Raw genomic sequence first — 27,543 nt, 5'->3', positions numbered from 1 at the left:
TAGGGATGGCACATAAGCTTGCTAATTCCCAGCTTTATATATTTATATATATAGATAGATTATTGGATAAGCAATTATTTTGATTAATTCTTCAAAAAAGATCCAATGGGAGATCCGCCCTAGCCGACCCAATTACCCGGAATTAAAAAAAATAAAAGAACAACATAACCCCAATAAGAGTAGGGGTGTACAAGCCAAACCGTCAAGCCAAACCGAACCGACGAACCAAGTCAAACCGAAGAAAAAACCGACTTGTGGTTTGGTTGGGTTGGTTTGGTGTTGGAAAATAAAAAACCGATCACTTTTGGTTGGGTTGGTTTGGTGTTGGAAAATAAAAAACCGATCACTTTTGATTTGGTATTAATAAAAATTAAGTCAAACCGAATCTAAACCAAACCGACATTATATATATATAAATCAAATTTGTAAGTATTTTCTAAATTATTTTATAGTTTTTAATGTCTTGAGATATTATTTCTATGTGGGCTTGTAAATTTACTATCCACTTAATAGATTCTATATTCTAATTTCTAACTACACAACCTAAATTTGAAGCCCAAACTAAAACCCAATAAGAAAAGATAATAAAATAGGAAATGTCTTCAATCTTTAGTCTTCACTCTCCCGTATCTTTCCATGTACCAACTCCAAAATCAAAAAAACCCCAATAGTGAAAACCCTTCCATCCACTTAGGGGTGTACGCCAGCCGCCAGGTTCCTTCTTTGCAATTCCGAGCCACTGTTCAAGTTTATAATCACATATTTGCCTTACTGCTCGATTACAATTTGGTAAGCTAAAGTATTTGATTAAACCAATTATTTTATTTTGTCCCTTTAAATTTGGGTATAATTGTTATCTTAGATTGTGAACAGTGTATGAACATTCCTGCAGAACCTGGGATACTAAATGGAAGGTGGTAATTAAAACTTACTAGGTGTTGTATTATATAGGAGTACTCTGCCCATTGGGCTTCAGTAGCATTGACGAGGCATCTTGTGATCTCTTTTTGCAGTAGTAGAACAACTCTTAAAATATTGTGAATGGTATGCTTGGTTAAATTTGGGTCCTGAAATATTGCACTTACATCTTGTCACTGCTTAATGTTAAAAGGTTCTCTTGCCAAGCATAATATAACTAAAAAGGAAAACCGAAAATAAACCGAAGAAACCGACAAAAACCGAAACCGAAAAAACCGAGTTTATGTTGGTTTGATTTGATTATCAATTTAGTAAACCGACATAATTGGTTTGATTTTGGTTTAATAAAAAACCGAACCAAACCGCCTCACGTACACCCCTAAATAAGAGCTACAGAAAAACCCGTATGCGTGCACATTGCCTCTATCGCTAAGCTCACACTTCTGCTTTCAGCTTCAAAGGTGGCTATGAGAGTTCCAATCATGGCGGACGTTACGTCTATGGGAGAAATCACAGCCATAGCCGCTAGGATTGGTGTGGAACTTTCCCAAATCGATCTTGACTCCATCCATCTTCCTCCTGGTGAAGATTGTGGCATACCCAGGTCTTAAATCTTGACTTTCCCTTCTTTCTTTTTTTTGTGTTTCTGCATTTTTATGATTTATATATGCGCTTTTTATGTGGTGATGCTTATGGGTTTCCTTTCTTTGCTGTAAAGTCTGGGTCTTTTTATTTTTTTTTGAGTTTGAGTTTATTGTTTGGTTCATATGCTTTGAAGATTAGAAATTTCTAGTGTTTTGTTGGGTTTTTGAGTTTGTTAGTTTTATTTTATGTTTATATTCAGTTCAATATGTTAAATTTTTTATGGACGTATATGTTTGGGATTCTTTTCTATGATGTGAAGTTTGGATTTTGTCAATGTTCTTCTATTGAGTGTGCAAGGCTTGTTAATATGTTGTGAAGATTAGACTTTTAGCGTTTTCTTGGGTTTTGCGTACTCATTAACCTCCCCAGACCTCACTTGTGCTATTTCACTGGATTGTTGTTGTTGTTGTTGGATTTTGAATATGTTGAGTTTTGCATTTGCGAGTCTTGAATATGTTGAGTTATAGATCCATTACCATTTAAAAAATCTTGATTTATATATGGATTTTTATGTGTTTTTGCATTCTCCTTGCGTTCTGTTCATATGTTGATAAGATATTTTTAGCGTCTCTATTGGGGATTTGACATCTCCATTTGTATTTTCAGACACTGGTAATACCTTAATTTATATATGAATTTTTATGTGTTTCTGCTTGGTTTCGTTTCTTTTGGTTTGTAATTGTGGTTTTGGTTCATACCGATAAAGAAAGGGTTTGTAGAGTTTAAATTCTCTTTGGTTCATATACCATGAAAATGGGTTTTGTAGTTTTTCCTTTGGTTTTGAATTTGTATGTTATTTGGATATTATCAGTGATGATGATGACTTAATGGAGGAGGACCCCTTGGAGTTTGATGCTGGTTTTGGGAACATACTGGTGGTGGACAATCTTCCTGTGGTGCCTAAAGAGAAATTTGAGAAGTTGGAAGGAGTAGTTCGGAAAATTTACAGCCAACTTGGTGTTATTAAGGAGGATGGTCTCTGGATGCCTGTTGATCCTGAGACTCAGAAAACCCTTGGGTACTGCTTCATCGAGTATAATACTCCTCAGGTACTCCAATTTTTTTCTCCTTAGCAGCTACAATGTATCTCATTTCTTTAGACAATGTGTGAGACTTGTAACTGAATTGTGGAAGATGTTAACCAGTGTCATGTTGCTATGTTTTTCTGCTTTAGGAAGCTGAGCTGAGTAAGGAGAAGACACATGGATACAAGTTAGATAGGTCGCATATATTTGCTGTTAACATGTTTGATGACATTGAGAAATTCCTGAAAGTTCCCGATGAGTGGGCTCCACCAGAGATCAAGCCTTATGTTCCCGGGGTTAGGCTCTTCATCAGCTGTTTTTTTCTCCGGCGAGCACTGTGTCTTAAATATTAGCTTTTCATTCATCTGCTAACATTGAGATGTTTGTATCCTGGCAGGAGAATCTGCAACAGTGGCTTACTGATGAGAAAGCTCGAGACCAGTTTGTAATTCGGGCTGGCAATGACACAGAGGTCCTCTGGAATGATGCAAGACAGTTGAAGCCTGAGCTTGTTTACAAACGTTCTGTAAGTGAACTTATTTCCTCTTTGTGCTCATTTAGCTATCCATTCATGGGGTTTTTTGGTACTGTTTAGTGTCTCATATTTTCAGAATTCGAAATGGGTCTTGCACAGAAACTATTTCTTTAAAAGATATTTTTTTCTTTTATGAAGATGGGTAATTACTAAACTTTTGCTAACGATGTCCTTTGAGTGCAGTTCTGGACTGAGAGTTTTGTTCAATGGTCCCCTCTGGGAACGTATTTGGCAACAGTTCACAGACAAGGTGCTGCAATTTGGGGTGGTGCCACCACTTTCAACCGTCTGATGCGCTATGCACATCCACAGGTTAGTTTCTGTTTATTTTCTAATGAACCTTTGCAGGTTTTTGTGACTTACCTCTGCTGGCTTTAAATTCAGGTAAAGCTGATTGATTTCTCCCCTGGTGAGAGATATCTGGTGACATACAGCAGCCACGAACCAAGTAACCCCCGTGACACTCATGTAAGTCTGAGCTTTATTGTGTTTGTGTATCTGATTGTGGCCATACTGGATTGTCTCTAATATAGTTTTCTTTCAGAGGGTTGTGCTAAATATTTTTGATGTGAGAACTGGGAAAGTGATGAGAGATTTCAAGGGAAGTGCCGATGAATTTGCAGTTGGAGGAACTGGAGGTGTTACTGGTGTGTCGTGGCCAGTTTTTAGGTGAGATTTGATCCTATTGTAAGAGATGCTTTCTATCCTTCTCTGCTACCTGTTGTTAAAGTTATACCTAACATTTGCAAACTCTTGCATGCTTGAGTGCATACACGATTCGTCAGAAATATAATGAAAAGTGGGGCTGGAATACTTTCTTAACTTTCTTTTTGAGATGATTTCAGGTGGAGTGGTGGTAAAGAAGACAAGTACTTTGCAAGAATAGGAAAGAATGTCATCTCTGTTTATGAAACAGAGACTTTCTCTCTTATTGACAAGAAATCTATCAAGGTTGAAAATGTTATGGATTTTAGCTGGTCGCCAGCAGATCCAATTCTTGCACTTTTTGTTCCTGAATGCGGAAATCAACCTGCCAGGGTTTGTGCTAAAACTTTTATGCAAGTCATCACTAATTTGGAGGAACTACTTGTATTTGCATTTGAATTAAACCTGTATTAAATTGACAGGTCAGTCTTGTGCAAATCCCAAGCAAAGAGGAGTTGAGGCAGAAGAATCTCTTCAGTGTTAGTGATTGCAAAATGTATTGGCAAAGCAATGGAGACTACCTTGCTGTCAAAGTTGACCGGTACACGAAGACTAAGAAAAGCACTTACACTGGTTTTGAGCTGTTCAGAATCAAAGAACGGGACATTCCGATTGAGGTTTTGGAGCTTGACAACAAGAACGACAAAATCATTGCATTTGCCTGGGAGCCAAAGGGTCACAGATTTGCTGTTATCCATGGCGACAACCCTAGGCCAGACATCAGTTTCTACTCCGTGCGGTCTGGCACTAACACGGGCCGTGTTTCAAAGCTGACAACTCTTAAGGGAAAGCAGGCTAATGCTCTCTACTGGTCACCTGGAGGCCGCTTCCTTATTTTGGCTGGACTGAAAGGTTTCAATGGGCAGTTGGAATTCTTTGATGTTGATGAGCTTGAAACCATGGCATCTGCTGAGCATTTTATGGCCACAGATGTTGAATGGGATCCTACTGGAAGGTATTGAATTTGCTCTTTCATTAGTTTTGCCCTGAAACACCTTCCTATTTTGGTTCTTATACTTTTGCTTTATTGGGCATTTCAAGGTATGTAGCAACATCTGTTACCTCAGTTCATGAGATGGAAAATGGATTCAACATTTGGTCTTTCAATGGAAAGTTGTTGTATAGGATACTTAAGGATCATTTCTTCCAGGTAACAGTCTTTCCATACATTGTTCGCTGTACTTGTTCCTACTTTGGCCTATAAGCGACTTGGTCACACTGCTCGAATTATTCTGCCTCCTAAATTGTTACTATATGTTTGGGATGGTTACTGATCCTTAGCCCCCCCTCTCCCCGCGGATATGCGTTTCTTACATGCTATATTTGATGCTCTAGGGCTGGTTTTGTGTTAGTTGATGTTCTAGGACTTGTGTAATCTCAGTACTAAGGGTTCGCTGCAGCTTTTACTATGCAGTCGCAGAACGGGCAATTACTGATTTTCTGTTATCTTTCGAATGCTGCTAATGTATATTTGACGCAATTTCCCTGTTGTCTCGTATTTGCTATGTGGTTGTATGCTCTGCTTGGCTACGCCTGTTTTTTGGAAGGAACATGCTTATATTCATTACATGACCTACTGGATACTCATCAATATAGCAAATGCTTCTTGTTTGCTGCAGTATTTGTGGCGCCCCAGGCCACCATCTTTCTTGAGCAAGGAGAAAGAGGAAGAGATCGCTAAGAACTTGAAGAGATACAGCAAGAAGTATGAGGCAGAGGATCAGGATGTTTCATTGCAATTGAGTGAGCAAGATCGTGAAAAGCGGAAGAAGTTGAAAGAAGAATGGGAAGCATGGATTAACGAGTGGAAGCGGCTGCACGAAGAGGAGAAAATGGAGAGGGAGAAGTTGCGTGATGGAGAAGCCAGTGACGAAGAGGAGGAATACGAGGCAAAGGAAGTTGAAGTTGAGGAAATAATAAATGTTACTGAGGAGATTATTCCTTTTGAAGAGAGCCAACAGTGAATTCAAGAGTTTGAGAAGCCCTGTCCAACATTTTCTGCGAGAGCCTGCTATAAGGAGAAGCGAACTGAGAGCTTTAGGTAGGATATTTGGTTAAAAACTTTGTTTTCTTTTTGTTTCTTTTTCCAACTCATTTTCTTTTATTTCCTTTGTTGATTATACTATACGAAGTTTTGTCTGTTAACTAGACTAGCCCAAAATTGCTTTTACAATGGGCAATGAATTTGATTACAGAGACTTGATTATTTTGTTGGGTATCTGCAAATATCTCGTACACAAATAGGTCACTTGTGCAAATATTGGTGAGTTTTGCTCTCGACAAAACTACAACGCATGCCAACTTAAGCAGCTATTTCAACTGTACATGAACTCTGTATGCAGCAAGCATGTGAATGTCCACTTACTCCAAAAAATCCTTTCTGTGGAGGAAGGCTGTGATAAAGCTATGGCAGTGTTTTTGTATCTGCTTTCGGTGATTTTACTTCAGAAACTACATTTCGATTGCACTTCAGGGGAAATAAACCAATTTTTGGAGCAGACTCAAGACTTCTATAACAACTTTATAATAACATTCCGCTATTAACAGTTAATTTTTTTTGGGGGGGGGGAGGGGGTGGGGGTGTTATAATAACCTTTTTATCTATAACAACTATCATTTTAACAGTACACTCTATGTAAAATTATCCCTCTATAATAACTTTTGCTCAAATATTAATTGAAATTATTGTTTTCACTTATGTTAATTGTCATTTATTTTCATAATAAAGAAAGCACTACTAATGCTCTGTTGTCATAAAGCCACATATATTTTGAATATTCAATACAGCACCAATTTTGACAAAGAAAATTACATCAATATGCACTTGTTAATAATATATTAGATTTCTCCAGTTTTTATTTAGTGAAATACGCTTATCTTTAGAGGTCTTAAATCTAAGTAATTTTTTTATATCTTTTACTATAAGTTTTAAAAAAAATAAAAAAATTGATTCTTTGGAAAATTTTGTCTATAATAATTAAATAACACTTAAATTTCAAATTCTGTTTTAGAGAGATCTGATTATACCAGTGGGAACTTATCTTGCTTCCAATTTTCTGCGTGAGTGTAGAATGCGAAGTGTGAAACGTGTGATATTCATTCTTACCTTGACCTTTCTAAACATGATGACGGCACCTCCTGTAAATCAATTCGAGAATTCTCATTACATCTAATAATACCATTTTTCACTTCATTGGCTAAATGCAATAAAGAGATTGCTTTTATGGTTAGTCCTTTATTTATTTTACGAACAAAATTGCTCGTTGGATTATGACAACATAATGCAGCGAAATTGAAGGTGCAAATTAAAATTGGCTATATTTACCAATGCCTGCCAATTCGGTTACTGATGAAAGGTCACCCAATGTAAAACGTTCTAGCATTTTTTACCAGCATTGGAATTGCAATCTGATACCTCATATACAGACATTCGTGAAATGTGAAGTTTAACCTTGAACAATTTCATTTCACCCAGGAACTTTTACTATTATTCACACAAGAGTGGATGGCTTGGTGTCGCAGAGATTAATATTTACATTTGCATTAGAATACAAAAATGCAACCCCTAAAAGGGCTGGATTTAGCAATAATTTAAGATATAGCAAAATTGGGGGAAGGGGGGGGGGGGGGGCACATCTTTACCATCACCATCATCTCAGGTTGGAACATCTCTTCAATTCCGGTTTATGAATATCCTTCTTGGAAACGCTCAAAATGCCACCTTGTTCTTCCACCTTTTCTATGAGAAGTTTTAGCAGAGGCACGCTTGACAGTGTAATGCATGAACCTACCATTATCAACTTCTTCTGTTCAATCAAAAGAGTAAGTACATTATTCTATATAATCTGAGTAACTTCATAAGGTCTCAAATAGAGCAAAATTTTCAGTCAAATGTCTCAAGGAACAGTATCTAAACCTTAGCACGTGTAAGAGCCACGTTAATCCTGTGCCAGTCTCCAAGCAATGAAGAAACATAGTTTCTTGGATTTTCACTTGACCTTACGAAGGATAGCAGAATGCAATCTTTATCCCTTCCCTGCAAAGAGTAGATTACATTAGAACAATTAGGGAATGTACCGATCTCTTAGTCCTTTCTACCTAATTAATCAAGTAATTTGATGTAACTGCAAGACCACCATGAGCCACAGAAAATGATTCTAAAAGCAAACAATCGTGTAGATTGGATCATTCGTGAATTGCCAAACGAGCTTCGTGGGGCTAATAGATGGCATATATAATCCTAAACGGTTGAGGATAGATAACGAACAACTGGACAAGGACTTAGGGCTTTTTTCTAGGCAAAGTCAGGTGAACATAAGTGTCTCTGAAGTAGCATTGTGAGATGCGAGGGATTAGACTTCTTGTTCTGGGCTACGGTATTGAGAAGTTTTAGGCTTCTTGAACTTCTGTTTCAGAAACGGAAAGCCAACCATTTTTCTGCTCTCTACTTCCAGCTGGCATTCAGGACCCTATAGTTCAAAACCGTACTAGGTCGCCTATGTGTATAGTTGACAATTACAAACGTGTCAGAGAATAACCATAGACAGATATGTTTCTAGTAAGGCTGGTCTAGTGATTTCCTTTCCCCTTCTACTACCCTGCCAAAAAGGAGCTGTCTTTTTTAAAAATAAGAAAAGTTGCAAATTTAAGATGTTTTTCAAGGATGTAATTACATCAACATATATTACCTGGTATTTATCAATGGTATGTATCTCCACTGATGTGGAAACAGATTGCCGGATAAGATCTGCCTGAGAGTTGTAGGGTGTAATGATGCCTATATCTTCCTCCAATATACCTCTGCTCAACAACCTACGCACTATCTGTAGGCCAAAATCATTATACAGAAATTACAGCTTAATATATTTCTTGTGATCCGATGCCAATGGTCATTAACATTCATGGAAGAAGCAAGAGGCATTCATACCTCAGCAATGATATTTGCTTCCATTGGGTTATTTACAGCTTTACGGTCATTTGTTTCAAATGCAAGCAACAAATCTAGTTTGGAAAAACAGATAAGTCAACAGCTTAGGACAAGAACGTTTAAACTGCATTTGACAAGCCTGCATAATTTGATTTGAGATGGAAATTCGCCTGACCTGTGTTTATAAAGACGACAGGTCTGTCTGGATTCAAAGCCTGTCAAGACAGATCATACCAGGTTATTTCACAGAATAAGACGACAAGCAGTTGGGGTATTAACCCTCACAAGTCATACAACATATTTTTCTGGAAGGAATATAACTGCTTAAGATGAGATCATCCTTGTCAGATAATGATCACACCAAGTAACTGCACTAAATTTCTCCCTTGTAAAATTTCTCCTACTGTTTTCCTACATTCCCATCACTACCTTTGTATACAAAGTTGAACTCCTCCTTGTCAGTTATGTACAACTTTGTATGAATCATTACTATGGTAAGAATCATCCTTTCTAAGGACCTTTAAGATTGTGCAATGAGAAACTTTGGACAGCAGGTAGACAAATTATACTTTTTGAAACACAAGAGATCAACCAACAATTCGGTCTCATTAATACAAGGGTAGTGAAGAACATGTGTTTAGGGCATCTCCAACGCCACTCTAAATCTTGCACCAAATCCAAATTTGGTGCAAGAAATGGTGTTTTTTTTGCTCCAATGCAACACCATTTTTTGCACTATTATAGAGCATGAATAGTGTTGCACCAAATTTGGTGCAACACTATTCATCACTCTATATTTGGTTTAATATTATTTTATTCAATTTTTTTATTTTTGGACTTTTTATTTATCATATATTGTGTATATAATTAACTTTTATATTAAGATCTTTATAATTTTAATTTTATATCCTATTTTTTGATATATTAATTTTTATATATATTATATTTATATAAAATTATAAGTTAATTTTATTATTATTATAATTGTATAAAAAGAAATATAACCATTAACTCGACACAAAAAAATTAAGGATAAAGATGCGCATTTCGCACTTCGTAATACATTAATCGAGCATTTATGGGAGAATAGAGGCGAAACTTAAATATTTATGTGGTACTTAAATTAAATTTGACTGATGTAATATTTATTTAATTATCTTTTATCAATGATTTCACTTTTTGTTAATTTATCCTTTAAAATAATTTTGTAATAAATGATTATATAAGTGGGGAATGTGAATTATATATAATGAATATGGAAAAAAGAAAAAAGATAGTATTAGTTTGAAGGAAATAAAAAATGAAAAGTAAATAGAAGATAATAATATAATATAGAAGAGAGAGAAGATTTGGTGTAAAAAATGGTGTAATGGTTGGAGTAAATTTGGTGTTACACCATTTTAGTGTGAAATTTGGTGCAAAAAATAGTGCTAGCGTTGGAGATGGCCTTAGGCTATTCTGTTTTTGACTTTTTCCTCAGTAGTCTAAACCTATTAGATCAACCAATAAAAAACCTCAGAATTCACAAGTAGTAGAGCTTCAGTTAGAAACTGGATTTTTCTATTTTCTCGAGGGTCCGGACAGAAAAGAACGGACAGGCAAAAGATGTCTTATATTGTGTCTAGTTACCAAACGGAAACACTAAAAACTAAAAAGTGCACTAGGTTTTACACGACACCTCTTTAATTTGAGTGCATATACCTAAATAAGTACATCGGAAAAGTATATATAAATGAAAGCGTAAATCACTCTAAGAAGAAAAAGCATCACTGTGGTTATGACATGAAAATATGAGCAGACTTGCTCCTTGAGAAGCAAGTAGAAAGTGCAGATTTGAGTGGTTTATTGCCGGAATTAACTTTGCGGAAATGAACCAGCAGCTCAAACGTTTAACTTATATACAGGGAAGAACTTATGAGTGCTCAAGAAATGGACAAGTTTCACCAGGTGTATTGTCCATCCAGGCATCAATCTCTTTATAGAAGGTGCAGTCCTCTATAGTTTGGAATATATAGAATAAAGTAGTATCATACTTGGAAGCGACATCTATTTTCCATCCTAAGATCATTTTTTCTAGCTGGGCAGGCCTCTTATGTTTGGATCATTACTAAAATAAAGCAGCATTGTACTTGGAAGCAATGTAATCACTGACTATTACCTCCTTTATCCACGTAGGTCCAGATGGCAATGCTGTGTACTTGATTTTGGCTTTTTCTACTTGAGAAGAACCACATCGCAATCTGTGACCATATATCAAGGCATTTGATAATTCCATTATGGCTGCACACATGCGGTACTGCAAGTTGTAGCATAGTAGTGGCAACTATATTAACCCAAACGAACTTCAGAGGTGGAAAGAAACATCTTATTGAAATTTGAAGATACCTGGCTTTGCAAAGTGACAAATTGCTTGGGGATGAGCTTCTGAGAGTCTGCAGAACAGGCTTACTGCCATTCCATTTTCTCTAGCCTCTGCACTCTAATATGGAAACAGTTCGAAGTTTTGGTATCACAAGTTACACAAGCATTGGAGCTCAACGCAGAGAGAATCAAGATTACCTGGACGAGTGGTGGTAATTGGTAATGATCCCCAACTAGAACAAATTTTGATGCAAATGTCAATGGTCCCAATGATACCTGGATTGTAAATCTAATATTGTCATTTGTTTTTCAAGTAAGGACTTGTCATCTGGTGACAAATGTAGTTCATAAAAATAACTAGCTCTAAAAACACAGAAACGGAAAAGCAAAAGAGATTGTTTTGGGGGTAAGGAATTTAAGGCTGCACAACAAAAGCCTATTATTTAAGTGGCTTTGGAGATATAACGATGAAAGCAATAGGTTATGGAAACAACTCATAGATGTCAAACATGGCAGGAAAGATTTTTGGACTCCTCATGCAGTCCAATCCTCTTCCAAAGGGGGACTTTGGAGCACTATCAGTAATCTATGGAATGTAGTCAGTTTGTAAAGTTGAAGCTGGGGAATGGTAAAAATATCCAATTCTGGACTGGTGTATGGATGGGGAATGAAAGTCTCAAATCACAATTTCCAGTTTTATATCACTGCTTCTCTGACAACAATGGGAAGGTAGCAGGCTTTTACTCAAGTAATGGCTGGCAGTTGATCTTCAGGAGGGGCCTTAATGACTGGGAAGTAAATTAATTCGCTCAGTTAATGCAATTGCTGGACAGTGTCAGTTTGGAGGGCAATAGGAGAGATTCAATGATTTGGGCAGCAAGTAATGATGGGAAATTCATAGTTAGCAGAGGTTATACTCTTTTACAGAAGCAACAAGGGAGGTATGAATCTGATTGGCCATGGAAAGCAATAAGGAAATCAAAAGCTCCTGTTAAAGCAGCATGTTTTGGGTGGGTGGCAGCAAAGGAAGCTTGTTTAAGTCAGGATAATCTACAGAAGAGAGGAACTATTTTAATTAATAGATGCTATATGTGTGAAGGAGAATTAGAAACAGTCGATCATCTCCTCATTCATTGCAAAGTGGCAAGACAGTGTTGGGAGCTATTCCTTGGTTTGTATGGTATCAAATGGGTTATGCCACAAAATGTATCAAGTCTGCTGGAGACATGGCAACATCAACAAGTAGCAAGAAGTCAGCAGGCAGTGTGGAGAACAATCCCCCTGTGTCTTATGGACAATGTGGTTGGAGAGAAACAGAGTTCTTTGAAAGGATAAGACAGCATGTATCCAGGATTAAAAATAGATGTCTTTTGAATTTGTTTTTTTTGGTGTAAAAGGAGTGTTATTGAAAATCTAGAATAATACATAGATTTCTTGGAGGAGATAGCTGGTTTGTAGTTGATAAGTATTATGGCAGTTTTTGGTCTGGTGTAACTCTACCATCTTGGTACCTTCATTAATAAAACTTTACCTTATCAAAAAAATACAAACATAGTTAATTGAGATATATAGAACAATTGCAATCAGCAATAGCAACTTTGACAAGTTTAACCTCATTCAAGACCTCTATTCAACAAAATGTTCAAATGCTTCACTACAACATAAACTATAGAAACTTACCCGGCAACGTAGTTTGTCCGGCTTCATCCATGATATACACATCAAATCTCTTGTTTGAAAGCAATGGGCTAGTTATCCCCAAACACGTAACAGCAACAACTTTGCTTTGCTCTATCCTTTGCTTTATCTCTTCAAGACCATGAGTGTCCATCACTGTAGGAGAAAGTCCAGCAGTAAATTAGTATTCTGTGGGCCAATCATGAAGCAAACTCTTTGACAAAGTTACCAGAAACCAACTTGATAAGCAATTCTCTCGAACTTCCTCGTGTACAACCTCATATCTTCCAATACGAATAAAATCTATACCCTGCAACAGTATATATGTTAGTCCCAATGTCCACTGAAGTGGTAATGCAGTAGGATTTGTATGTAAATGTAAAAGCACTACATTACTTGTGTCTTGTGGTTGGCAGTGCCAATCAGCAGAAGCATACCAGAGAATGAAAGCACTAGGAAAAATAAATGATACTCCGTAATATGTAGGTGAAGCATGTCGAGAAATCATTCCTAGCAGGACATTTCAGAAAATCATGCCCTTAGAGGAAGAAGAAAAGAGAGATTTTCCTCGATAACGCTTGCATGTCAGTCAATCAGCTTCATTTTACTTGCAGAGAGGCTGCATATAGTTGAATATCTAAATGGATAAAAAGAAGGATCTTTAACTTGATACATTTATACACGAAGAGGTAGTTGCGTTATTTTTTACCTTAGAAATCAGCAGGCTCTGGATTTGATCTAAATGTATGTTAGGACAAGGATTATAAGGATAGAATTTTGGTTTTCTGCCATGAAGCTAATAGATTGGATTTGTTTTCCCCTTCGCCTAAGCCCCACTAACATATATCAGAATAGCTTGTCTACTAATTCATCAACAGCTTAACAGCGCTATCTAAAACTTTTCATGGTGAGACCAAGTTATACATGATCTACAATATGGAGGAATCAAAGTTCGAAGTAAATGACTTGTGTTTATCAATTTGGACTCAAGATATCCCTTGTTTAGAATTTCTGATAGGCATTTGTTAGTTTTCCTTGAAAATGCTTCAAGTTACAAAACAGTTTAAACTTTAAAGGTTGTTATTAATTATATATTTTAAAAATATAGGTTTAGGGTTTATATTTAACAGTTGAATGCCTAAGTTTGAGTTGTTCTTTCTACAAGATTGCACTGAGTTAAGCTGAACAGCTATAATCTATCCCCTTATCCATTAAATAGCTAGACATTCGCATTTTGAATATCTTCTTTTATTAAATTAAAAGTCAATGAATCATACGTCACGCCTTACAAGTAGTGAAGTATAGAGCACCTTGGTTGGTCATTGACCAATGGGAAGCACGTGATAAAAAAAACGAAGAATTTCGCATCTAAAAAGGTCTTCCACCCTTTTTAAAGGGATATCCAATTCCTTGATGGTCCTTCAACCCTTTACTCCATGCGAGAGCACATACTTCCAGCAGAGCTTCAAATGGCAGGTGGAGATCCTCCTTAACGCCCATTCACTAACCACATTACATATGCAACAAATTCTCACAAGTGGGGGAAGGGATTTCAATGAATGTGACAATTTGGTGATTCAAAAAGGATTTTATTCGATGGAGTCACCACCAAGCAGCTTTATGCTGGAATTTATTTCAGGAGTTTGGAGGTAGTAAAATAAAAAATGTATGTAGCTTCTAAATGATTGAAGGATAAAGAGGAAATTAATGATGTAATACTAATACCAGTAGAAGCAGCTAGGGAATGTAGTTGTCATAGTAGGCCCTTCTTAAATCAACCAGTTTCATCTAATGCTACACATCAACTCCTATGCGTACCTTGCACCGAATATAGATTTCTTCAGTTTGCTAAATCTAGCTTTCCCAAGACTATTTAAAGCAAGAATTTTATACTATGTTGACACCAGTTCCACAGCTTATACCTTCTAAGTTTTTGAGATACAGCATAGTAGTTAAATAAAGATCAAAACAATAAGTTTCTAATAGAAGCATCAAGGATGGAGATGACCTGAGCCTTCAGTTTGAGAAGCAGATTATCAACAGCTGAGTTTGTATAGGAGGTAAGCAAAATGGATGAACCTCTCATCAACAGTGCCTTCACAGCATAGACCATAGTGGATGTTTTGCCTGTCCCTGGCATTCCTAGTATCAGCGCATAATCCTTTGCCGTAAGTATCTGCAGTAGTGACAATTATATATGATGCTGTTCTGATAATTCACAATACAATTCTGACAGTTTGATATGGCTGAGAGTTCTGACAACTCGAATGCTGTAAGTTTTGCTTTGTATCTGGTTTATCCAATTAAGATTCTGATAATTCACAATGCTTCTGATTTGCAGGTGCAGATATAAACCCAATTATAGAGAGTTTCAATAACTCTTCACCTTAAGTATGGCTCGGCGCTGATCGTCATTCAAGTTTTTCTCCGACCAAATGTATGAGATGGCGGGGTCTTGACTAAATTGACATCCACTATCAAACCTAGGCACCTGCAGAATTTCACAGTTAAGATTTTCTTCTCATTCATTAAAGAGGGCTGTGGCTGAGGAGCTGCAAATCAAATTTCATACATAAGTAGAGCATTCACCTCCAGATCAACTATCATCTTCCTCAGATGAGAACTCTGCTCATTTTGCAGAAATAGTTGTATGAGGTTGAATCTTCAAAATCAAAGCAGGAGCAAATTAAGCTTGGACAAATATATGTACTTCAGATGGAGATAATAACGCATGAAAAAATTTGAATACCTCATAATTGCAAATGAACCCATAAACTCATCTTTATGAATTCGCCACAACTGCTGATGAAGATCTTGTGCCTGTGAAGTCCGGCTGCTACCTGGAAGCCTTAAGCGTTTGGAAAGAGATACCTGAATTATGAAAGCAAATATTACAAGTTAAAATCTGCGCAGGCTTTTTCCTTTTACATATTATTGGACCCAAAATCAAAAGGAGTACCCAGGGCATTTTATATTCCAAACTTGTTAATTAGTGCCAGAATTATCATAAAGAATTAGACAAATCAACAAATATTTTTTTTTGAAAATCAAAGACATACAAGGGAATGTAGCCTGGCTCACTTCAGAATGAGTGACAATGGACCTCTACTACTTGAAAACAATACTATGATAAGATAGACAGGTTAGGTCGTAAAATCTTGTATAGATATAGATATATTAACAAAAGAATGCTTTAGCCCTAGCTAAATACAGTAAGCTAAACACTAGTATGCTTTAGTTGTAATTATTTCTTAAGACGAACACTGGTTTAGAAGACTTCCGTGTATGGACTTCTTTAACTTTTCATTTTGGAAAATGCTTTCCAGGTCCTGAAGTAGTTTTTCTTTTGAAAGTGGGATAAAAAGGAAGAGCCATGTGAAGCTTTAGTTTTGTTAATGGTCAGGGCTCTTGTTCTGTTTTGTCTCAACAAATCAAACTATTTCATTCTTATATCATCTACTTATATAGTTTGGAGCTACCTTATCTATTAAAGAAAGGCAAAAGCTTTTCAGCTGTTGAAAGGGACCAAAGTGAGATCTAACAGCATTAACGAAGATAATTGGCAGACGAGAAATATAAGTTTCCTACTTTTCATTGGAACAAATGAGATTATTTGAAAAGTTCGGGTTGCTCCACCTAAGGAGAATGAAAAGAAGGAACTGAAACTAAGTTATATCCGTGCATTCTAGGCATTTTGCAGCAATGACAAACACTATAAAGTAATAACTCCTTGCATTGAAGAATTAATACCAAATAAAGATCTAATACTCACCGAGATGCGAGAGCAACTCATATCTACAACAACTCCAGTAGCTATTAGTATACCACCAGGTTCAGTGCTCAATATCTGAATAGTTTAAAATTTATATTGTCATACCGTCAATTGCTTATGACCATGAATAGAACCAAACATATTGCGCTTATAAGACAGCACTTTCAATTCAAATGATCACAACTCACACACTACTGTGAGCTGAAAGTGCAGGAACGAAACAAACAATTCAGCTATTGAGAGGCTCAACAAAACTAGAAATTACTCTATTTGCAGGCAACTTATACAAACATAAGCCATGGCCCAAGATAAATCAGAAATTACGCCATTTTTTCAGAAAATAATTGACTATTATTCTTTTTTTTTTGTTATTGAATAGTGAGAACTCCCTGTCCTCTATGAGCTTCACGAAGCCTAGTGGTCCCAAACCCAAGTAAAGCCCGAGGGTTTGACGCTAGTAGAGAATTACTAAATTTGTGGGATGATCCCAGAGCCACCAAGGCATGTGTTCTTAGATAGAGTGGAATGAATAAGAGGATTCCTGTAGCTGACCACAACTAATTCAGGATCAAGGCATAGTTGATTCATTGAATTCTAAGAAGCTTCATTACTTCACCAAAATAACTAACTGAACCATTAGTTCAAGCCATCCGATTACTATATTTCACAGGGACAGGATCATGCAGTTTGCTATAGATGCATATAACTGCTCTGTCTCACTACTGTTCTCTTGGAGGCAGGCAGATTTACACCTATGGACAAGTAATTCTTGCTTCAGCTGATTGCTGTGAAAATAGAACATTCAGGAGTGCATAAAACAAAAAGAATATGAGAAAGAAGAATACCACATAATCCCCATTCCTAAGCGAGGATTCAAACTTTTTCATAGGAAAATCATAACTATTAAGAGCATCTCCATCCTGTTGGTGAGTGCCCAAGGAAGTCCAATCTCGATGTACAAAGTGATAAGTAAATTGATTTCCTTTGCAAAAGTTTGTTGGTGTGGTTTGTTCTGATGTATCAAGGACAAGAGAAGATAAGTAAGGAGCGTAAAGGTCATTCTTTGAACTTTGTGAACTCCAAATTTCTTTCTTTACAACCTGGAAAAAAAAATTAACAAGCAAAGAGATATTCAATTGCCATGAAGTGATTTCTTAATTTACAGTCGACAATGTATTGTACCTCATCTTCTTTAGCCTCCAAGTCAATCAACTGATCCCATTTTTGAAGAAAATTAGTATGTGCATTTGTTAGATGGCTAACAAGTGAATCAAACACACCACCCAAACCGCTACCTTCTGTGGTGCCACCATATGCCTATGAAAATTTTCAGGATCCAGTAGTATAAGTTTTTAATTTCAACAAAGTCCCAATAATATTGAAAATTGATGTTACCCATAATATGATATATAAGCACAATTAAGATGAGAATAAGTATTCGGGCATACACCAAGAAAAGATGGCTGATTTTCATGTCAACATTGGTTAGGCTCATATGGAAAACATGAATGTTGATTTATCATCCCCATTATTCTACCCATTTAGTAACAAAAAAGGAAGCAATTGCTGCTCGTTCCAAATATGTTCCTTTAGTCCTTTCCACATCGCACACTGCAAAATGCTGACTCCTCATCATTAGGCAAATTGATTCGTATTCAGAAAAGCCATTAGATTGCCTTGATTACATGTCTAGCTTCTTAGGCGCGCACCCAGTTTTGGCACCTTTGTCAAGAAAACTAAGACCTGACATAATTAGAATTCTAACATAGATGTTATAAATGCAATCTTTTTCCTCAATTCAGGTTCCAAATAAGTACTAGTTGTAGCATAAAAGTTAAAGTTTACAGTCTTTTGATATATTTCAGGAATCAGGCCTAACCCGTTATGCAAACTCCTTGAAAAGGATCACCCCTTGTGTTTTCTAATGATTGCAGGTTGGCATTTGAGGAGTTGAAGAATAGATTGGTGACTGCACCCATCATTGTTGCACCCAACTGGGAGCAACCGTTTGAGCTCATGTGCGACGCAAGTGACTATGCTATAGGAGCAGTCTTGGGGCAGCAAAAGGATAAACTGATGCACCCGATTTACTATGCAAGCAGAACGCTAAGTGGTGCACAACTCAATTACACCGTGACGGAAAAGGAGAAGTTGGTTGTCGTTTTTGCATTCAACAAATTCAGGTCATACTTGATTGGCTCGAAAGTTATTATTTACACTGACCATGCAGCAATTAGGTACCTGATAGAAAAGGAGTCAAAGTCACGCTTGATTCACTGGGTTCTTCTGTTACAAGAATTCGATCTGGAAATACGTGACAGAAAAGGGACAGAGAACCAAGTAGCGGAGCACCTCTCAAGGTTGGAAGGAGCTGAAAAGAAGGTAGAGGTTGAGGATATCACAGAGACATTCCCGGATGAACAGTTACTAGCAATGACAATGGAGGAGGCACCGTGGTATGCTGACATTGCTAATTATTTAGCAAGTGGTATTGTACCGAACTCTCCTCAGAAAAAGTTCTTTCGTGATTGTCGATCTTATTATTGGGCTGAACCTTTATTATTTAAAATATGTGTAGATAACATGATCCGACGGTGTATCCCCAAGAAAGATCAAGATTCTGTTTTGTAGGCTTGCCATGCTTCACCATATGGTGGACACTTTGGAGGTCGGACAACAACTAAGGTGTTGGAGTCGGGCTTGTCTTGGCCAACTCTGTTCAAGGATGCCTATGCTTGGGTCAAAAGTTGGGATGAATGCCAAAGGACAACAACATATATTGCAGACACGAGATGCCAATGACCATAATTCAAGACGTGGAGGTTTTTGACATGTGGGGGATCGACTTCATGGGGCCATTTGTCAGCTCGTATGGTAACAAGTACATATTGGTAGCAGTTGACGACGTCTCCAAGTGAGTCGAAGCAGTGGCTCTCCCGACCAATGATGCTAAAGGGGTAACAGGCATTCTGAAGAAGAACATTTTCACACTTTTTGGCACCCCAAGAGCTATACTCAGTGATGGCAGAACCCATTTCTGCAATAGAGCGTTCGCACGGCTGCTGGAAAAGTATGGAGTTCATCATAAGGTGACCACCCTGTACCACCCACAGGCGAGCGGGTAAGTTGAAGTGTCCAACGGGGAGATTAAAAGTGTCCTTACAAAAACAGTGAATGCAACAAGGACTGATTGGGCAAAGAAGCTGGATGATGTATTGTGGGCGTACCGCACAGCCTTCAAAACTCCAATTGGTATGTCACCGTACAAGTTGGTGTTTGAAAAGGCATGCCACCTCCCGGTAGAGCTTGAGCACAAAGCACTTTGGGCATTGCGGCAGTTGAACTTGGATATGGAGACAACAGGCACTAACAGTCACTGGGTTACATGAGCTAGAGGAATTCAGGTTTCAGGCATTCAAGAGTGCTAGATTATACAAAATAACGGATGAAATTGATGCATGACAAGCACATCGTGGACCGAAACTTCAAATCCGGAGAGCTAGTGTTGTTATACAACTCCAGATTGAGATTGTTTCCGGGTAAGTTGAAGTCCCGATGGTCAGGATCCTTCAGAGTGGTGCAAATGTTCCCAAGTGGAGCTGTTGAAATTGAATTAGAGGATGGGACGAATAAGTTCACAGTGAATGCTCAGAGGTTGAAACATTATCTTGGAATGGCAAACGAGAAAGGGGACAGGGAGATATTGGAAGAGCCCTAGTACGTGAATGAGGAGTGATGCTGCGAGCATGCGTCGTGCCGCGACGTTAAATCAGGCGTTGCATGGGAGGCAACCCATTGAATTGTTGTAATCATCATGCCACGACATTAACTAAGGTACTGGTTGGAAGGCAACCCAACGATAGTAGTAGTTGTTAATTGTGAGTTTTTAGGAAATGCTAACCAATGCAGGTGACAATGGGCGGGTGATAAGGCCATCAGAAGTGGTAAGAACAGGTGAAAAACATGAAAAAAATTATGCCTAGGAGCACGCCCGCGCTACAGGCCGCGCATATGGGCAAGTATTCTACCTCAGCTCAAAAATATTAGCGCGACCGCGCTATTGAACGCGCTACTAGCACGATCGCGCTAGTGGCCGCGTTTATAGGCTTGTGTTATGCCTGGGCTAGCGCGAATGCGCTAGTACCGCCCACATCTGTGAGTTTTGTGTTGTATTTTTTTTTATGTTACTTTTTTTAATGTAGCCTAAATTACCCCCCCCCCCTTCTAATAACCCCATCCCCCCTCTTTAATCCCAAACCCAACGCCCAAATCAAAACAAATCAGCAAACCCTCCCCAACCCTAACCTCTTCTTCTTCAACGACCCCCCTTCTTCTTCAACTCCTATCTTCTTCAAAAATTACCACCCTCAATTTCCCCAAGTCTCAAGACACATCCCCCCCACTTTCTTCTCTTTCTTCTCTTCTTCCCACAATCTATTACTGCAGGTATGTGTTCCTTGTTCCATTTTTCCTTTTTCTTTCAATTTTTTATCAGAATTTCTTGGTTTGTAGTGTTGCATTTTTGTAGTTGTTTTTCTTTTTTTTATTAGTAAAATTGGTAACATAGGTTGTAGTGTTTGTGAGTGGTAAGATTGGTGGAGTGTAGACTCACTTGGTATGTGATTTTGGTGGATATTATAGTGGTGTTGAGGTTCTAACATGTGTGAAATGGCGCGTGAGTGCCTAATGCCCACAAGGTGTTTGTGGAAAGGCCTCAGTGAACGTAATTGTGTAGTTGTGACCACGTATGCGTGTGAAGTCTGAGTAACCGCATTGCGTCACAATTTTGTGTTGGGTTGTGCTAATGTGCTCTCGTTTTTCAGGCACTATGGCTCCATCTCGGAAACGTCGTGCCACAGGTGCCTCTTCTAGCAGCCAAGCTGGCTCGTTCAAGGCACGCGGGGCAGCCCATGCCCGCCCCTTTGATAGTAACAGATTTGTCTCCGCCAAGGCTCAGGACCGCTTTGCGGATAAGGCTTCTAAAAAGCCGATACTGGAAAAGGGAATTGATATAGGATCGGTCCAGCTGGGCTACCTTCACATGTACACTGAGCTGGTGAGGCGGGGGCTGTAAACTTTCATTGACGAGTCGGGCGAGGGCAATGTAATGATGGTTAGAGAATTTTACGCCAATGTGAAGGAGCATGTCGATGGCGTAGTCACGGTGCGCAGAAAGGCAGTGAATGCCTCTATTGAGGCTATTCGGACGACGTATCAGCTGCCCCCTCTGGTGGATCATTATGATGAATATTATAAGGGGTATAGCCGATCTGACACGCAGTGGGCGAGGTTCTTTGAGATGATCTGTGTACCTGAAAAGGAGGTGGTCTGGATGAAGTATGGTGAGAAGTTTCACTCCTCGGCACTAACCTTTGAAGGGAAGTGTTGGTTGTATCTTATCAACAACCGTCTGATTTCGTCATCCAACACTACGGAGGTAAATGGCCCCCAAGCAACTTTGATTTGGTGCTTCATTAATGGTCACAACTTCGACGTGGCCGGATTGATTCATGAGGAGATGTTCACCCGCTGTCCAGTCAAAAAGTATGGGTTATTTTTCCCTTCTTTGGTTACTAAACTTTGCAGGGAAGCTCGGGTGCCCGAAAATCTGGCTGTGGATGGGCTAGTACCAAAATGACCGCAAGTTTCGAGCAGACAAAGTAACCACTGGTAAGGAGCTGGCGGCAGCTGGTGAGGATAGTAGTGACTCTGATGACTTGGAGGATGAGGAGGCTGAGCAGGAGGGGGGCCGAGCCACAGGCCCATGAGCAATTTGCAGCAGCTGTAGCACCATCTGGGACTGCAACACCTTCTGGAGCTGCTCGAGTTTCCCGTTTCACTGCTTTGGAGCAGGAGGTGGCTGGGTTGCGTACCTCAGTCATTGATTTGGGTGCCCGTGTTGACGCGGTGGCTGACCGGCAGGTAAAGTCGGAGAAGAAAATCTTAGGTTGGTTGAGAGCTCTGGGTCGTGCTTGCAACTTGAACCCAGACACCGTCTCCGATAATTTTTATGCCATGAGGACATGACTTACCTTTTAAGTGTGAGGTGGGGGATACTTCAATGTGTGTATGTACATGTAACAAATTGTTGTTTGATGTTTTCTTCTTCTTGATTTTTTTTGTTTTTGTGGTTTGAGTGATAGTTAATTTAGGTAAGTTTAAAGTAGGTAAGTTGACTGGTCTCGACGACGGATCTCTCTCGACGGGGTTCTTGAGGGACTAAGTCGATATTCAACTAAAAAAAAGGGAATATGGAGACTCTTCCTGATGACGGATCCTTTAGACAATTTTCTTGAGGGAAGTAAGTCTAGAGAAAAGACCAAATTTTTTTTTAGGTAGTGTAGTAATTCCCCCTTGGTTTTTCTTTGGGCCACGATTCTTTTCCAAGGGTTTAGCTTGAACCGGGTATAGGTAGTTTTTGTTTTTGTTTTTTTACTTTTTAGTTAGTATTGATGGGCCACGAGCTGAAATCGAAGAGAAACCCTTTGCGTTGATACACCTGAAAAGTATAGATACTAGAGTGTAACGCTTAGTCTCAATGGTTGATTCTTGCTAAAGTGCCTTAAATTGTATGTTTGTCACTGACTTGAGTACTCAGACGAGAGTGTCTTGATAAGCCAATCTGGAGTGAGTCATGTGCCATGTGTGTGTGAGATATACTGTATTCCATGCTTTACATTTGATGCCTAGAACTTGCCCCGTGTGTTTGCAAAGCGAAATAGTAGTTTCATTCAGTCTTAGAAGTGATATAGACAATTCTTTGTTGAGCCAGACATATAAAGTAAACCCACCTAAATGTAATACATCGTAATCAACTCCGTTGAGCCTATAAGCCTGTTTCCTTGTCAACCATATTGCGAACCTTACCCAATTGTTTGAATGGACATCTGTTTGAACCCATTTACCTCCCATAAGCACTTGAATGGTATTGAAATTATGCAAAAGTGTGGGGTGGTGGTTTGGTTTTTGAGTGGCAACATAACAAACCATGATGAATCATGTATTATCTGGTATTAGCAACATAACTGGTATTAGTAACTGGACTTTTATCAATAGAGAGTGAAAAGTACAGCATTTCACAGTAATAAGATCTACCATTAACTGTGGATCAATGGCAGCATTACTGGAGATGGGAAAGCCAAATGGTTTTTTTATTTTTTATTGTTAATGTGAGCATTCAAATAATAAATCAGTCAGACTTTTGCATACCTGTCTAGTTGCTCCTTTGTAGTTGCTAGTTCTTGATGTGGACTATGCTAAACCTGCATTGTGATCCATGATACTGGAACAGGATCATTCTCATCTCAAGCCTTTACTACACTTACTCTAACAAATAGCACTTCGATTTTAGTAAAGCATATAATAATATAATCTCTGGTAGTAGTACTTAGCAGACATGATCACAAAATGAATGAATTCAAAGAGGAAACAAGGGAGAATTACGATTAGATAGAAAAGTTTTGGGCAAAACCAAAGCAAACATATCTTATGAACTCGAGCTAATTATCTCAAGTACAGAAGCGATGACAATGTCAAGAATCATTTATCTAAGAATCATATGAGATAGAAACTGATTTTACCTCTCTGCAAGTTACAAATGTTTTCTCTGCTACAACAACAACAACGGCCCATTAAAATCCCACTAGTGGGGTCTGGGGAGAGTAGTGTGTACGCAGACCTTACCGCTACCCGAAGGAGTAGAGAGGGCGTTTCCGAAAGACCTTCAGCTCAAGAAGACAAAAAGAATCATAGAATAGAGTCATAACATTTGAAGGATTTCACAAAACTGTCACTGTAATTCAATCAACGAAGGTCCAGTTACTTGACATACTAGACATAATTTGCTTTTCTTTCAACTAGTAACACTGTTAGTAGTGAATCTCCTATGATCCTATCCATCCTAGTGCCAGAAAGACATGTTATCTAAACTTTATGGTTAGCGTTTCGTTCATTCTAAATTTTATGCCTGACAGGGCACATTAATCCTGGTCTTGGAAGCCTTCCATACCTGTTGGGAAAAGTAAAACTAAATGAAAATCCACAAGATAGCAACTGCATAAGCGCAGAGAAGTGAGAACACTCCCTGACACTCAACCACCCAAAAATGTAAGTAAAAATTAGTGTTTACTAACCAACCAACCATTCTTATCCATTGACTCTAGAGAATCTATAATGCTACCAATTCATGATACAAGCTTATCATCCAAAAAGCGGTTCCTAATTGCATAGAGCAACTTGGTTATTGCAATCCTCATCGAACATGCTAGAAACTGAAAGGTTGGTTGTCACAAAGTGGAGTTGCCACAGTTGAAGAGGTCAATCCTCAAATATCATCAGATTGATGTATGCCAAAAGATGACAAAGTTGCAGTCACACTTTATCCCCATAAAGCATAAGCATTACACATTCTGTTGGGTAGTATGCATGCTTATCTGGGGTCTAGTTCTGATCATAGAACCCATAGAAAATTTGATTAAGCATGAAGAGTAGTTGCTTAAATCAGCTTATTAAACTCAAGAATGCTCATTAATTTATCCAATGCAGGGGTGAAAACAGTAAAAATATTCCTGATCAAAGAAACCAGTTAAAATATTTTGGGAGCAAAGAAGATATGGAGAACTACAAAGGAGTTAAGAGATAAGCTTCATAAAGGAAGCAACATGAACTGTTTGTTGACAGAGGAACAAATCAATCAGCAAGACTCTAAATCCAGAATGCTGAATATCAATAAGTCTAAGCTTCATTTTGTGCGTGGCTACAGGACTTCCCAACAAAGTTACTGATATGCAAAATCCTCTTAACCTTGGCTACAGCCAATAATTGAGAAGTCGCATTATCTATGTTGGCAATAGAGGTAAAGGATTTTTATGAGGTTACTAAAGTCACAGGGATTGAAGAAGGGCGTGCTTAGAATTCAACGAAATACATTCTGTAACAATATCTCAAAAGCAGCAAGAAATCAAAGGCCACCTTGAACAGAAGATTAATCTACAAAGTGAAAACCGCCACTACAAACAGTAGTAGCTCATCGTTGATCCTCCAAAATTACAGCATCACTCACCGAGTAAACATGAAAAATATGGTTAACCAAATCTATTTTTAAAAATGTGATCTCTTACAAAGGAGTTACTTCATTTTATGCCATTCTTTTTATCAGGTTGACCGTTTGGCCCACCCCCAGCATACATGCTACACTGCATTTAAATTTATAAATCTAAGAGGTATGATACTTTTTCAACATCATTGAAGCCCCGTGGTCAATATAATTTTAATGTTACAGAACGCAATATATCTAGGTATTGCAACATAACAAACCATGATGAATCATGTATTATCTGGTATTAGCAACATAACAAACCATGATGAATCAGCTACTATTTCCGCAATCCAGCTCCTTTTAGTTCCACCATAATTAAACTCAAGTTAATTGGTGATTCTATTGCCGTAACACGAATTAGGGCATGAAGATACTTTCATTCTTTTTTCTCTGATAGATGGTGAGATCTTCATCTGAATTTGAACCCTACTAAGAGGTCCACTACAGAACACAAATAGTTACAGAAACAACAAGCTCGTAACATAGAAAACAAACTTTACGTCTTCAAATTTTGTCACAATTTACAAAACCATGCCAGACATTACCACACGCCCATCAATTATTTACAAGCAAAAAAAGCACAGAAAAAAAAAGGTATTCTTTTTTCATCTTTACACAAGTAGCAAACACATAAGTAAATCAAGAAGAAGGAAGCTTAATGGTGATGGAAGAAGAGTGATCGTGAGAGAGGGGTTTGTTGAGCATAAGAGGGCGATCCTTGGCCTCATCCTCGTCATCATATTCATCGCCGTCGTCTTGAGCGGTGCTAAGGTGGATGCAGGAGCAGCGTTCAAGAGAGGCGAAGAACGCCGATGCCACGCTTGTCCCCACCCAATTAGCCATTCGATCCAACTTGTCGATGGACATGAACCCAGAATTCTGTTCCAAGGATTGATCCTGCGACATTTGTGTAGGCTTTTTTTTGTATATGTAGCTGTTATAATGCTCGGCGAAACAAATTGAGGGAGAGTTTCAACTGAGTACCCAGGAAGAAGAGTAAAAGAGAGAATACGTGTCGCTGTTGTTGCTGCCGCCTGCCTGATAGAGGACGTTTTCTCGAGGACAACGACGGCGTGACGCTTTAAAATTACTACAAATGTCAAAAGTCAAGATGAAAATAGGAGATATAACTGGACTTTACATTAACTACGGAGAAGGAAAATTGCCTATGAACAATGGGAAAATTGTCTAAAATATACCTCCATTAATAGTTGAGTCAAGTGTGCCTTTCAAGTTACAAAAGTACTAGTACGTAGAGCATTAGTTGGATCTAAGTAACATAAAAAATATTTGAGTAGTGCCTAAGGTTGCCACGTGTTACCATGTAATTAATTAGTAGTTTTTATGTCACGTATATGACCCCAAAACTATTGCAAAAATTATATAGAAAAAAAAGACTAAAAAAAATATTCTTTGTAAGAAGTTGTAGCTAAAGCTGATATCAGCCTTCAAAACAAAATATTTCATTAAGTTTCCTATAAAACTACTATATTGTTGATTGTAGTAACAAATTTTTACGTGTATATTATGTCAGGATATTTGCTCAAATTAATTATAGTTAAGTGAATTGTAGTTATGTCGTAAACTACATTAATATGTGTGAGTATATATAGACAATAATCTCGTTGCATGTAATTTGGTGATTGTAGTTGTTGGATTCTAAAGACAACTGAAGGTCACGTCCAAGTCGTATGCATCATTTTTTTCTCGAAAATATCCTCTTATGCAAAAGAGTTAGTCCTTTTTTAATTTCTAATTAAGCTTTTCTATAGTTTGCACAAATAGTGCATCCTCACAACTTACGTTGCTGATAAGTGCAGGTAAATTATAAAATCAATTTGTAATTATTTTTGGCAGGGCTTCTTCCCTTTATTCGTATGG

General features: G+C 38.0%; 2 protein-coding genes across 2 annotated transcripts; one reads left to right on the top strand and one right to left on the bottom strand.

Annotated features, from left to right (window-relative positions):
• The first annotated feature begins 610 nt into the window (after positions 1–610).
• LOC142161872 (eukaryotic translation initiation factor 3 subunit B-like) lies at positions 611–6,046 on the top strand. The gene is made up of 12 exons (XM_075217823.1): positions 611–789; positions 1,372–1,522; positions 2,375–2,612; positions 2,738–2,884; positions 2,986–3,114; positions 3,307–3,435; positions 3,508–3,591; positions 3,668–3,792; positions 3,969–4,161; positions 4,251–4,783; positions 4,870–4,978; positions 5,448–6,046. Exons 2-12 carry the CDS (start codon positions 1,386–1,388, stop codon positions 5,790–5,792), a joined length of 2,169 nt encoding a protein of 722 aa, XP_075073924.1. The 5' UTR covers positions 611–789; positions 1,372–1,385; the 3' UTR covers positions 5,793–6,046.
• A 1,222-nt stretch (positions 6,047–7,268) lies between these two features.
• On the bottom strand, positions 7,269–26,825 carry LOC107759114 (DNA replication ATP-dependent helicase/nuclease JHS1). Its single transcript, XM_075217822.1, is given in 19 exon segments — positions 7,269–7,634; positions 7,745–7,864; positions 8,517–8,651; positions 8,756–8,829; positions 8,931–8,970; positions 10,914–11,051; positions 11,141–11,155; positions 11,157–11,234; positions 11,315–11,405; positions 12,793–12,949; positions 13,034–13,103; positions 14,802–14,969; positions 15,180–15,284; positions 15,383–15,455; positions 15,543–15,664; positions 16,566–16,640; positions 17,411–17,665; positions 17,748–17,882; positions 23,775–26,825. Coding segments are annotated over 17 exon segments (1,659 nt in total). The 5' UTR covers positions 17,453–17,665; positions 17,748–17,882; positions 23,775–26,825; the 3' UTR covers positions 7,269–7,478.
• Between the last annotated feature and the right edge of the window lie 718 nt (positions 26,826–27,543).

The sequence above is a fragment of the Nicotiana tabacum genome, chromosome 7 (genome assembly GCF_000715075.1).
Source record: "Nicotiana tabacum cultivar K326 chromosome 7, ASM71507v2, whole genome shotgun sequence".
Classification (NCBI taxonomy): domain Eukaryota; kingdom Viridiplantae; phylum Streptophyta; class Magnoliopsida; order Solanales; family Solanaceae; genus Nicotiana; species Nicotiana tabacum.
This window is presented reverse-complemented; position numbering and strand designations above follow the sequence as displayed.